Source organism: Miniopterus schreibersii, assembly GCF_964146895.1.
Source record: "Miniopterus schreibersii genome assembly, chromosome: 1".
Classification (NCBI taxonomy): Eukaryota; Metazoa; Chordata; class Mammalia; order Chiroptera; family Miniopteridae; genus Miniopterus; species Miniopterus schreibersii.
Genome location: NC_138101.1, coordinates 122,180,415 through 122,194,910, shown reverse-complemented (window position 1 = coordinate 122,194,910; position 14,496 = coordinate 122,180,415). Strand labels below are relative to the sequence as shown.

The window sequence follows — 14,496 nt, the reverse complement described above, 5'->3', positions numbered from 1 at the left end:
TGGATCATTTTATAGGAGGGAAGTTATTGATTTTTGTATAAACTTTTAAAATTTAAATGCCTTGCAGAATTCTATTATAATTCCAATTAGTTTTTAGTGCTTAGGTTTTGTAGATAATCATATTTGGAAACAATGATGATGTTCCAGAGGTTTTATTGTTTTAATTTCAAAGAACCTTGCCCTTGGGTTTTCTAAAAAATAAATCATTTAGGTTTTCTAATTTGTTATTTTCTGCTTTTATTTTCATTGTTTTATTCTTTTTTTTTTTTAAATGTTTTTATTGATTTTTAAAGAGAGAGGAAGGGAGAGGAAGAGAGAGAAACATTGATTGGCTGTCTTCTGCATGCCCTCCACTGGGGATGGAGCCTGAGACCTGGGCATGTGCCCTGACCGGGATCTCTCGTGATGGGATGAAGCTCAGCCAGGGGAGCCAGGGCTGTTTACCCTTAATCTTGAAACCCTTCTCTTCTTGGCTTCTGTGGAACTCTAGTCTCATTTTCCTAACTATTTTTTGCTCCTGATCATCCTACCTGCCACAGGTGACAGTGCCAAACAATCTATCATTGGCCCTTTTCTATTTATATTTCCTGTCCTGGTTTTTGGTAGTGACTTCAGAGCTCTTAAGATCTCAAAATCCACTAATGGTCATAGATAGCTTGCCCTGCTGAATAGCAGAAGTGTTTTTTTGTTTTGTTTTGTTTTTTTAACTGTGGTAGTACAGATAACATAAAATTTACCATCATAACCATTTTTAAGTGTACAGTTCAGTGAATAGCAGAAGTTTTATTATGCACTTGGTTATGACCAAGGCTTTATGAAAGAGATTCAGAGTTCCTGTTTTATGAAGGAACGTTAATTGCTCCCATTTATTCCAAATCATTGGTCAGGTCCTACCAGTTTTATCTCCTTAGGTCTCTGTTTTCACTCTGCTAGGTTACCAAGGCCAGGCCTAAGGCTCAAACTGTGGATACTCTTATTTGCCCTCCCTCCCTTTATTGTTTCTCCCACTAAAAATTTATATCCCCTAAGCACTAGATCCTATCAAACCACTTTTCTGTTATAAAGGTTTTGAATGGTTTCTAGTAGCCCACGTAAAAAGTTCAAACACTTGGCCCATGAGGCCTCTTGATTTCACTGAGGCCTACCTTCTGGCTGCTGCAGCTCAGGTGACACAGTGAGGGAAGTGGGCTGTGTGGGATGGAGACACCCAGGACCAGCTGGAGAAGGAAGTGGAAAGGGCTATCCTACCAGGATTACTTGAGATTTTCTGTGCTTTTGTGTGCTGTGTGCTGTGTACTGTGTGTACTATGGAAGTAGGACGCTATACGTGATAGTCTAAAGAAATGTTACAATAAACCCAACAGGGGTTTCAGAAACACCCACAGTAAAGAAAAGCTTTTACAAAAAGCTTTAAAGGTTTTTCATGGTTCCTATGAAAAGGTCAGTACTTGGTTTTATTTATTTATTTATTTATTTAATTTTTATTTTTGTTTGAAGTATTACAGATGTCCCTTTTTCTCCCCAATGCCCCGTTCCCCCCCCTTCCTTCCCCCTCCCCAGTCACTCTCCCACCATTGTCCATGTCCTTAGGTTGCGCATATAGGCATATAAATTCTTTGGTTACTCTCTTCCCCCCCTCCCCCCAACCGCCCCCCCCCCGCCCCCTCCATTCCTCTGACATTTCGTCAGTCTCATCTATGCTTCCATGTCATTGAATCTATTCTGCTCGTCAGTTTATTAAGTTCTTTAGATTCCACGTATAAGCGAGATCATGTGATATTTTTCTTTGGCTGCCTGGCTTATTTCACTTAGCATAATATTCTCCAGGGCCATCCATACTGTCCCAAAGGGTAGTAATTGGTTTTAAAGTGATACAAACTGCTGCTATCCACTGTTGTCTCGGGAAGCACAGCGAGTGTTCTGCTATAAGCTTTACTGAGTTGGAATTTTGTCAACAGAACTTTTGTGTTATACGTTAATATATTGTTTTTTCACAGGGCAAATTAGTCAAGATGTCCACGATTTCGAAGCACTTTGGACTGAGCTACAAAGAAGAATTGTACATCTTTAAAGAGCTTGAGAAGGTTCGAGGGGAGACCAAAAAGGATTTTCTCCGATTCAAGCAGAAGTTGGCGTCTAAGCCGGCGGTGGATGAAGTTCCTGCCTGTGGCCTGCAGGCCCCTGGCCCCGCCGGGTCTGAGAAGGGGAGCGTTTCCTGCGCTGGACCCCAGGAGCCGTCTGGGTTCCCTGGGCCTAAAGGCCCTGCGCCCCCCGCGGGGGCCCTCCTGCCGGCGCGCGGCGGGGCGAGGCGTCCCCCGGGCCGGGCCGCGCCCTGGAGGCCCCGGCCGTTCCGCCCCCGGGACTTCTACCTGCGGAGCTCCGCGTTCCTCCGGCACCGGCCGTCCAAAGAGCCGCCGGTCATCGCCAGCAGGGCCGGCACGTCCAGGCCCGCGGTCCTGATGCCGCCGTGCGTGCCGAGGAGGGAGCCGGGGGAGCCCCGGGGCCCCAGGAGCCCGCGGCCCGCAGGTCCCCAGCTCGTCCCGGGGCCGGCGCCCGCGCGCGGCGCGCAGCCCGAGGCGGCCCCGGGCGCGCCGGCCCCCGAGGCCCGGGGCGGGAGGAGCGGCTCCGTCCGCGGCGGGGACGACGGCGCCGAGGCTGCCGTCGAGCGCAGGAGAGTGAGGATCCGCACCCACTTCGTGCGCGAGGGCGCCGCCGAGCTGTTTTCCAGATCAGAGGCGGAAACCCTGCAGCCGGGCGGAGAGGACCCGCTGCGGGCCCCGCTGCCCGTGCGGGTGATCCCGACGTCCATAGAGGAGATCATCGCCTCGCTGCAGTCCGAGGCCCAGCTGGCCTCCGACCAGACCATCAAAGAGCTCATACAGAGTGTCCTCGGTCAGAACTACGACATTAAGATGGAAGTAGGTGAAAAGGGGGCCATAGCTCTCCTGGGGAAATGCAGCCTTGGGGTAAAATGTCACTGCCTACGGTGTGCTCTAAGCTAGACAAAACACTGCAGTGTTACTCAAGTCTTTTGCATTTTGAATTTGAATTTTTGAGTTTTCCATCAAAGGAAGGTGTGTCTTTCAAAGGGAAATACACTGAGAGGTTATTGCAAAAACTGGTTCAAAGAACAGTAGTAGCAGGCCTGCGTAATACGCCCCTGGTCACGTTTCCTTTCGTGTTTGCGATGATTTAGTGTTGAAATAACAGAACAGATGTTTATATGAAAAACTCGTCTTTTTCTGTTACAGCTTAGCATTATTAGCAGTAAATTTATATTCTAAGATGATCAATATATTACTATTAAGGAATTGAATTTATAAGAGTTGTGTAACATTTCAGTGAAAACCAGCCTCTTAAAATGCTTTTTAAATTGGATTTATTGGGGTAACATTGGTTCACAAAACCATACAGGTTTCAAGCGTATAACTTAACAAAACATCATCTGCACACTGCATCGTGCACCCATCACCCAAAGCAAAGTCTCTTTCTGTCCCCCCTTATCCCCCCTTGGCCTACCCCCACCTCCCGCCACTCCCCTTTCCCTCTGGCTATCACCACTGTTGTCTGTGTCTATGTGTGTGTGTGTATATATATTTTTTTTTCCATTGATTTTTAGAGAGTGTGGAAGGGAGGGGAAGGGGGAGAGAAAGATAAACATCTAGCCCGCCTGGGCGTGGCTCAGCGGTTGAGCGTCGACCTAGGATCCAGGCAATTGGGGTTCGATTCCCGGTCAGGGCACATGCCCGGGTCGCAGGCTCGATCCCCACTCAGGGGTGTGCAGGAGGCAGCCGATCAATGACTCTCTCATCATTGATGTTTCTGTCTTTCTCTCTCTCCCCCTTCCTCTCTCTGAAATCAATAAAGATATATTAAAAAAAGAAAAAGAAAAAAGATAAACATCTATGTAACAGAGATGCATTGATTGGTTGCCTCCAGCCATAGGGTTGGAACCTATAACCCATGTAAGTGCCCTTGACCGGGAATTGAACCCTTGACCATTTGCAACCCCCCTCCCCCCCTGCTGCCGATCCTCTAACCACGCAGCAACACTGGCCAGGGCTATATATGTATGTTTTTTTTCACTTAATCCCTTCACCTTTTTTCATTCAGCTACCCAGTACCCCTTCCCTCTGATAGCTGTAAGTCTGTTCCATGTATCCATGACTCTGCTTCTATTTTATTCGTCAGTCTATTTTGTTCATTAGATTCCACATATAGGTGAGATCATATGGTAATTGTCTTTTGCCGACTGGCTTATTTCTCTTAGCATAATAATCTCCAGGTCCATCTATGCTGTCACAAAAGGTAAGATTTCCTTTATTTTTAGGGCTGAGTAAGTATTCCACTGTGTAAATGTATCACAGCTTTTTTATCCACTTACCTGCTGATGGGCACTTGGACTGTTTCCAGATCTTGGGTATTGTAAATAACACTGCAATGAACATAGGGGTGCATATATTCCTTCAAATTAGTGTTTTGGGTTTCTTCAGATATATTCTCAGAAGTGGGATCACTGGGTCAAAAGGCAGTTTCATTTTTAATTTTTTGAGGAAACTCCATACTGTTTTCCAAAGTGGCTGCACCAGTCTGCATTCCCACCAGCAGTGTACTAGGGTTACCCTTTCTCTGCATCCTCACCAGCACTTATTGTTTGTTGATTTGTTGATGGAGCCATTCTGACAGGTGTGAGGTGATAGCTCATTGTGGTTTTAATTTGCATCTCTCTGCTGATTAGTGATATTGAGGTTTTTTCCCCCCTATGTCTATTGGCCATCTGTATGTTCTCTTTGGAGAAGTGTCTGTTCAGGTCCTTTGCCCATTGAGTTGTTTTTTTTCTTTTTGTTGTTGAGTTTTATAAGTTCTTTATAAATTATGGGTACTATCCCCTTATCAGATGTATCATTGGCAAATATATTCTCCCATTCAGTGGTTTCCCTTTTTGTTTTGTTGATTTTTTTTTCTATGCAAAAACTTTTGATGTAGTCCCACTTGTTTGTTCTTTTGTTTTTCTTGCCTGAGGACATATGGACACAAAAATATTGCTACGAGAGATGTCAGATATTACTGCCTATGTTTTTTTCCTAGGATTTTTATGGTTTTATGACTTACATTTAATTCTTCAATCCACTTTGAGTTTATTCTTGTTTATGGTGTAGGTTGGTGGTCTAGTTTCATTTTTTTTATATGTATCCAATTTTCCCAACACCATTTATTGAAGAGACTGTCTTTACCCCATTGTATGCTCTTGCCTCCTTTGTCAAATATTAATTGACCATAAAGGTGTGGGCTTACTTCTGTGATCTCTGTTCTGTTTCACTGATCTATATGCCTGTTCTTGTGCCAGTACCAGGCTGTTTTGATTACTTTGGCCTTGCAGTATAATTTGATATTAGGTATTGTGATCCCTCCAATTTTGTTCTTCTTTCTCAGGATTGCTGAGGCTATTAAGGGCCTTTTGTGGTACCATATAAAATTTTGGAATATTTGCTCTAGTTCTGGGAAATAAGGCATTGGTATTGTGATAAGAATTGAGTTGAATCTGTAGATTGCTTTGGGTAGTATGGACATTTTAATGATGTTAATTCTTCCTATCCATGAATATGGTATATGCCTCCACTTATTTGTATCTTCTTCATTTTCTTTCTTCATTGTCTTATAATTTTCCAGGTACAGGTCTTTTACATCCTTGGTTAAATTTATTCCTAGGTATTTTATTCTTTTTGAAGCTATTGTGAATGGGATTGGTTCCTTAGTTTTCCTTTCTGGTAATTCATTATTGGTGTATAAAAATGCAACTGATTTCTGGATGTTTTGTATCCTGCTACTTTACTGAATTGATTTGTCAGTTCTAGTAGTTTTTTTGATGGAATCCTTAGGGTTCCCTGTATATAGTGTCATGTCATTTGCAAATAATGACAGTTTTACTTCTTCCTTTCCAATTTGGATGCCTTTTGTTCCTTCTTCCTGTGATTGATTTCTAGTTTCATACCATTGTGGTCAGGGAAGATGCTTGATATGATTTTGATCTTCTTAAATTTATCAAGACTTGTTTTGTGTCCTATCATGTGGTCTAGCCCAGAAAACATTCCATGTGCATTTGAAAAGAATGTGTATTCTGCTGCTTTGGGGTGAAATGCTCTGAAGGTATCAAATTCATTTCATTTAGTGTGTCATTTAACGCCACTGTCTCCTTGTTAATTTTCTTTCTGGAAGATCTATCCATTGATGTCAATGGGGTGTTAAAATCCTCTAATATAACTATTACTGTCACTCTCTCCCTTTATGGTCATTAAGATTTGCTTTACATATTTAGGTGCTCTTTTGTTGGGTGCATAAATGTTTACAAGGGTTATGTCCTTTTGTTGGATTGCTCCCTTTATCACTATGTGGTGTCCTGCTTTGTCTCTTACTATAGCCTTGGTTTTAAAGTCTATTTTGTCTAAGTTTTTCTATCCTCATTTTTTTCCCTTTCCATTTGCATGAAATATCTTTTTCCATTCCTTTGCTTTTAGTCTGTGTGTATCTTTTGTTCTTAGGTGGGTCTCTTGAAGACAGCATAAATATAGGTCTTGTTTTCTTATCCATTCAGCTATGCTTTGTCTTTTGTTGGAGCATTTAAGCCATTTACATTTAAAGTGATTATTGATAGGTATGCATTTATTGCTATTTTTTAAAACTATGTTTCTCTGTTTGTTTGCTTCTCCTCCTCCTCCTCCTTCTTCAATAAGATCCTTTAGCCCGGCCGGGTGTGGCTCAGCGGTTGAGCATCAACCTAGGATCCAGGCGATCGGGGTTCTATTCCCGGTCAGGGCACATGCCCGGGTTGGGGGCTCGATCAATGACTCTCTCATCATTGATGTTTCTATCTCTCTCCCTCTCCTTTCCTCTCTCTGAAATCAATAAAGATATATTAAAAAAAAAAAAAAAAAAGATCCTTTAACATTTCTTATAATACTGGTTTGGTGGTAACAAATTTCTTTAGCTTTTTCTTGTCTGGAAATCTCTTTATTTCTCCTTCAATTTTAAATGATAGTCTTGCTGGGTAAAGTAGCCATCGTTGTAGATTCTTGCTTTTTATCACTTTGAATACTTAATGCCAACCCCTTCTGGCCTGAAATGTTTCTGTTGAGAAATCAGCAGACAATCTCATGGGAGCTCCCTTGTAGGTAACTAACTGCCTCTCTCTTGCAGCTTGTAAAAGTCACTCTTTGTCTTTAACTTTTAACATTTTAATTAGGATGTGTCTTGGTGTGGGCCTTTTTGGGTTGATCTTCTATGGGACTCTCTGCGTTTCCTGGACATGTGTCTTTTTTCTTCACCATATTAGGAAAGATTTTGGTCATTGTTTCTTCAAATAAGTTCTTGATTCCTTGCTCCCTCTTCTCTCCTTCGGGCACCCCTATCATGCAGATGTTGTTACACTTCATGTTTTCCCACAGGTCGCTTAAACTATCCTCATTTTTTAAACTTCTTTTTTCACTTTGCTGCTCTGATTGGGTGTTTTTTTCTACCTTGTCTTCCAAATCACTTATTTCATCCTCTGCTCCATCCAACCTACTGCTTATTCCTTTCAGTGTATTCTTTATTTCTGATAATGCATTCTTCATTTCTGACTGGTTCTTTTGTATGACTTCTATGTCTTTTATCATGCTGTTGAGCATCCTTATAATCATTACTTTGAACTCTATATCTGATAAATTGCTTGCCTCCGTTTCATTTAGCTCTTCTTCTGGAGAATTTTCTTGTTCTTTTATTTGGGGCCTTTTTTTTTTGTCTCCCCATTTTGACTGACTCTTTGTGAATGTTTCTATGTATTAGCTAAATCTGCTATGCCTCTCAGTCTTGGTAAGGTGGCTGTATGTAGTAGGCGTCATGTGCAACCCAGAGGCGCAGTCTTCCTGATCACCGGAGCTGGGTGCTCTAGGGATGTGCCTTGTGTGTGTTATGTGGACCCTCCTGTTGTAATTGAGTCTTGATTGCTCTTGGCCTGTTTGTGCCTGGGATTGACCCTTAGGCTGGCTGACTGTGACCCTCAACCACCAACACAGCATGCAAGCTGCTCTACAGGTGCTGATTACTTTTAGTGAAAGTCACCTGTGCAGGGTTTGGTGCCTACTGATTTCTCCTGTTGGATATGCTGCTTGTGAAGCTTATTGGATCCTTCTCTGTGGCTGTCTGAAGCTGGCCACTGGATGTATTGGTTCTGGGGCTCTTCAAAGGTACTTCAGTGCAGGCCTGTGTCAGACACTGCCTGTGACTGGCCCTGGGCAACTTGTTTGGAGCTATCAGTGACCCAAAGCTTGTGGCTGTCTCTGTTGGGCCTGGATGTGTGCAGAAAGCATCAAGCTGCACACTAAGGCTGGCTTTTACCAGCACCAGGCCCAGGGGTAGGTTAACAAATGTCTCAAAGCACCTGGAGTTCCACCTCTGCCTGCAGATTGTCCAGTAGCTGTAGTCACTGAAAGAACCTCCAGGTGTACTTTTCAGTAAACTCCCAAGGATGGGGCTAGAGGCATTCCAGTGGGTGGGACTATTGCTTCCTTCCAAGTTGATGCTGCATAGAGGGGAATGCTCTGCAGAAGAATAATGACTTCTACAGTATGGGAGACTGACTCAGCACAGGGATCGTGGCGACTGACCCTTCAGCTCTCTCGCAAGAGCCACCAACTCCAAACTCTACTCACTGGCTCTAGTTTGCTCTGCCCTGTTTCTGCCAGAGGCTAGGGTGAGTGGCTGTGAATGAAATTTTGTGTGTTGGCCTTTTTTTTTTTTTTAATCTATTGATTTCAGAGAGGGGAAAGAGAGATAGAAACATCAGTGATGAGAGAGAGTCGTTGATCAGCTGCCTCCTGCACCCTCCCGCACCCTCCCTGCTGGGAGGATCAAGCCCACAACCTGGGCATGTGCCCTGACCAGGAATTGAACCTCAAATCTCCTGGATCATAAGTCGATGCTCAACTGCTCAGCCATGCCAGTCAGACAGTGTGTGTTGGCCTTTTAAGTGGGTGCCTGCCTCTCTACCCCACTTCTCCCTGACCGATAGAAACCTTGCTGCTTTTCATAGCCTGATATTATGTGTGCACCTTTCCTAGTTCTGGTGCTCTGGGTTTGGGAGCCTGGCTTGGGGTTTAGACTGCACACTTCTCAGGGGAAACTCCCTGCAACTGATATATCCCTCCAGAAATTCAGCTGCCACCTGTGGGAGCCTGGGCAGCCCTATCAGGCCCCTGCACTTTCTACCAGTCTCAATGTAGCTTCTTCTCTCAGTCCATGGTTATAAGGTCTCTCTTCACCTAGTCTTCAGTTGCTTATTCAGGATGACTTTTTTCATAATTGAGTTGTAATTCCGGTTTGGTCCTGGGAGGAGGTTAGTGTAGCTTTCACCTAATCCACCACCATCTTGGTCTCTCTTCTAAGATGATTTTTTTTTTTTATACAACATTTTTAAAGTGACAAAATTATGGGAATGGAGAACAGGTTTGCAGCTGCCAAGGGTTAAGAACAGACTTGGGGGAGGGGATGGTGGGAAGCAAGTGTTGTGTGACTTTAGAAAGGCAGCATTAGAAATCCTTGTGATGGAAATGTTTTGTCTTGACTGTATCAGTGTCAGTATCTTGGCTGTGATATTGTATTATAGTTCTGCACAATATTACCACTGGGGAAAGCTGAATAAAGGGTAATGGGATATCTCTGTATTGTTGGTTACAAGTGAATTTGGACCTATAATTATCTCAAAATAAAATGTTATCAGATTCTTTAACATAAGGAAACTAATTATTCTCTTCTAAGCCCCCATTTGCTTCCAAACAGTAACCAACACTTACTATTTTTTATCCTTCCACACTTATCTTAATTCTTTAGTACAAATGTGTACACATACATACACATCTATATATGTATATAAGGTTTCTTTCTTTACAAAAATAACATATGGTGCACATTCTAGACATATATCAGTATGTATAGCTTCTAATATATTCTTTTAAATAGCTGCATGTTATTCCATAGTATTTAAACATTTTCTTAGCTCTTTACTTTTCAGTTTCATCTTTTCCTACCCTAGGAACACAATTTTTGCTCATTAGAGGCATAAATCAGGGAGCCTAAAAGGATCGGAGCAAAGAAAAGCAATCTATCTTGTTTAAATGACATCAGTACAATTGGGAGGGACTAATTTGGACAAATATTTTCCGTTCAAAATGAGACACATTTATTACACTTTTCTTTTACACATTCCCTTTGTGCAGTATTTTAAGCTAGTAAGAAGATTCTTAAATTACAGTTTTTTTGTATGTGAAAATTTAAAATCTTTCAGATAATATTTGAATGCTTTCAATAAATACAAAATGCTAATGTATTTAATTGTCATTCATTTTTAAACATGGAAAATAAAATATTTATATTAGTTCTTGAAGGACAATTTCTATTCCTTTTGCTAGTGATTATAGTAATGATTTTGAACCAAGCTAGAAGATGTTTCTTTAAAATCAACTTATTCCATGAGGATTTTCTTTCAAGATTGAAATACAGAGTTAATTGAAAAATGAAATGCTAATTTGTTGTAAAATCCAGATGCCTTTTTTCCCTCATTTTTAGTATAGGTGCTGACTAGAAATGATTTTTTTTCCCTTTTTGTCTATTTATATAAGAAAGTTCCTTAATTTAGACCATAGACCATAAAGGATACATAGACCCCAGGTATCCAGACTTATTTCTCACTATGAGTTCTCCCCTCTCATTTGAATCTTGAAAATGATCCATTTTCACATATACCAGGTTTAAGCACATGTGAAGTAAGTTGAAGAATTTTTAGATGTTGGCAAAATAATTGCTTTTTCTGGCTATTTCAGTTACAGTTATTTAGATATTTAGGATGAAAGCATTTCCCTTTGTGTATTGTTATTTTAATACATAGCTCAATTGTAACTTTGATTTCTTAATGTAGACCTTATTAATGCTTTTAAATATTAAGGACTAGTCGTAGTGCTTAGAATCTCTTTCAGGGTAAGGTGAGGTGGGCACAAGGTGATAAACTGCTTATTTAAAATCCAGCACTAATTGCCATCTAAACACTGTAGAGTTTTAGTCTACTTTAAAGGTAATTTTGTGATATTTTCAAGCAACAATTTTCATTTATTTTGTGTAAAACAGGAGGAAAGAATTTTTACAATTTAAAACAGTTTTAAAAAATATATTATTTTTTTAACGTTGATATTAGGACTTAGAATCATATAGCTACCTTGACAGCAGATTGAAGGAACTGCATATCCCAGTTAGGTTGCATGTTGTTGACTTACTGTACATGGGAAGTTGTTTATTTTTATTATTGAAAAGTATAGTACTTGGTTGTCCATCAGTCTGTAGCTGTAAACAGCCTAAAGCTAGGCAGCTGTGTTTTTTACAATGCTTATTTTAAAGCATAATGGGTAAACGCGGATTTTAATAAGGATGGGTAGATAAGTCGTTTTGACAGTAAATCAAAATCTTGAGAACTAGCCAACCACAATCATGTTTAAGCATCTCTCATCCCAAATGAAAGCAGTCTCATAGACTGTGCAGCACATTATTGAGTTGTGTTTAATATACATTTCATGTTGGGAGGAGTATTCTTTTACAGGTACTTGGTTTCCTTCATTCACTGGAAAGTGTGCTAATCCTTGGTCTCATCATAGAAAAGAACGATGACTTGGTAAAATCAGCCATATTTATTATCCTATGCATTTTTTTTAAGCATAGTAAGAAAAAGGTTAGATTCTTAGTCTAATGCATTGAAATGAAAAAATAACACATTCTCATTTAATACAATTTCGCACACTTTACTTTGTTTTCTTATCATATGGAAAAGAACTTTCAGAGTCTTGGTGATCAGTTTTTCCATAGCGTTCCCTTACCTTCATTTTTTCATTAAGATAGTGTCTGAAGCTGGACGGTCACCTAATTAACTTTGTATTAGAGATAACAAAACCGTGACCCAATGAGAGAAAGTGATTTTTACAAGGCCATACAGCTAACTAGATAGCTGGGACCAGAACCTATTTAGTTCTTCTGATAGCCAGGCCAGCGCTGTTTTTATTCTTGCCATGTCATTTTGACGGCACCTTCCTTTTTCTTTGCCCCATTTTCCCTCCTTTTTTTCCCCTCCCTGTTTTAAGACCTAGACCTCAGGACCCCAGAATCCTTTCTCACTGTGAGCTCGCCCCTCTCAGATCTCTGTGATGACACTGCATCAGTGTGAGGATCATCACACACTCTTCCCCCGGGATGGCCACCCGTAGCATCTTGTGGGTGACTTCTGAGCCCAGCACACTTAAACCTGGGGAAGGTCAGCAAGAAGCAAGGATGTGCTGCTCACAGGGCCCTGTGGTGGTGGTAGAGATGGTGGGTGTGAGATGGGACTCTGGCTGGGCATGTAACATACTATATTGTGTCATAAGGTGAAAAGGTATAGGTGAGAGGAATTACAAGTAGTAATGACATAAGTTGCTGGTTATATGATCACAAACTAGTGCATTCAGTCAAGTAACATTAATTCTGCCAATTTAGGTTGCTATTAATATGAATAAAAGGTAAGATATCCCTTATCTGCAGTCTCTCATGTGAAATAAAGGCAGAGTAACAGACCAACCCACTTCTACTTCACCTTATTAGCTTTATTTTATTTTGAAATCTATGTGCTATCATCAAAGTGAAGAAATACCTATCAGTACTTTTTCTTTTTAGCCCAATTGGTACAGGTTATGAGTCCCCATTCTTTTGGGGAAGAGCATCTACTTTTGACATCCTTGAAATCTTATTATCTGTGTTGGGTTGGGTCTTGTTGAGATTCCTTGACTTGATAGAATGGAGTGTTGGGTCAGAGGCCTTACTAGGAATTCCCAAAAGCTAGGAGGGAGAGCCAATGCTTTGGGCATTATCTAAGTAAGGCTATAGGATTGCCCCGATCACATGGTTAACTGGTCATTGTCATACTGGTCATCAGATTTGACAAGTTTTGATAATAAGTAAAATCTCCTGCACCCGCTGCCCCTTACCCCACCTTTTAAATTGGTAGTCTGTCTTCTCTCTAGATCTCACAGATAATACAGTAAATAAAATTCCTGTCCTTTGCTTGGATTACTACAAATTTATTAGGCACACAGGAGGAGATTATAATAAAGCCAGACCTTATCATTTCAGCCAGATTTCCCCTCAAGAACATTTCCAGTCTCAAGCTCTTCATCTCTTAATCATTGGCAACCGGATTCTGAAGAAATGAAAGACTGAGACGGCCGAGACACTTTTCATTGTTCCTATTTCATTATACTGTTGAGACCTGCCTAGATGTGCAGCCTTTGACAATCAATTATTACTCTGGAAAGTGATTATTAAACAGTTCGCTGAATTATGGCTTTTTATGCATGACTCTGTTCTATTGCTTTTTAGGGTTAAGTGAAAAAGCTTATTAAATATCCATTTACAGTGGAATCTTTGAAAATGCTAAGTGGAATGCATAATTCATATAGGCTGTCATGAGTACAATGCCAAATCAGTTTAGCCAAATATCAGGTAACAAGGAAATGGGAGTAAGTGGCAGTCCTAATAGTACTAGTTCTGGGCAGCTAATGGGTGCTGATAATCAGAAAATCCAAAATAATAGTGATTTAGAAAAAATGCAAGTTAATTTTTTTCTTGTAAAAGGCCATGGAAACGGGAATGTGGGACTGATAGTGTGTTTTACAGAGTTAGGGATCCAGTATCCTGCCATCTTATTGGTTCGTTGACTGTGACCCTCATTACAAAGGTCATTTCAAGGTCCAGTGTGGCTGCTCTGGCCATCACATCTGCATTCCAGCCAGCAGGAAGGTTTTAAACAAGAAAACTGTGTGTCTGAAGTTCCTGCCACTTCTGCTTATATTTTATTAGCCAAAACTTAACCACAAGACCATGTTAGCTACAAAAGAGGAGAAACTGAAGTCACTATTCTGGGCAAGTATGTGCCAGTGTTCACACTCTGTTATTATGGAAGAGGGTAAAAGAGATATTAGGGTGGGTTTTGTCATAGTCTCTAAGGGTCATGCAGTTTCTATGGCGACTTTTGTGGCTCAAAGAGTTATTCCCTCTTCCAGCAAGGTTTATTGGGCACCTGCAATGTTTAGCATTGTACTAGGTACTAAGAATTGAAAGATTTTATGTGACACAATTTTTAGTGTTGAGTTAGGTGACATAACAGAGAACTAGCAGACAATGGAAAACGGTGGAGAAAGCTTTGGGATTGCAGTTTAATGACCTCGAAGGGATCCATGAGTTGTAATTTATTTGTTCCTTAAAATTATTGGTGCCTCACCTCAGTTTTCTCATCTGTGCAGTACAGTCAGTAATACTTACCTTATAATACTGTGAGAGTAAAATGATCTTAAGTAAAACAACAACTGTTAAATGCATTTTAGAAGGTTCTTAGTACCTACTTTCACACTGCCTTCCAGTAAAGTTGAACCACCTATATTCCTACAAATA

General features: G+C 40.9%; 1 protein-coding gene across 1 annotated transcript in view; it reads left to right on the top strand.

The window, feature by feature from the left end:
* Positions 1 to 2,012: 2,012 nt before the first annotated feature.
* The window catches only part of TTC6 (tetratricopeptide repeat domain 6), a gene marked incomplete at its 5' end in the record, with an annotated part of 188,853 nt that continues 176,369 nt past the window's right edge, over positions 2,013 to 14,496 (top strand). Inside the window, one exon of the mRNA XM_081118398.1 lies at positions 2,013 to 2,918. Coding sequence (XP_080974524.1) covers positions 2,013 to 2,918 — 906 coding nt within the window. The remainder of the gene's footprint in view (positions 2,919 to 14,496) is intronic.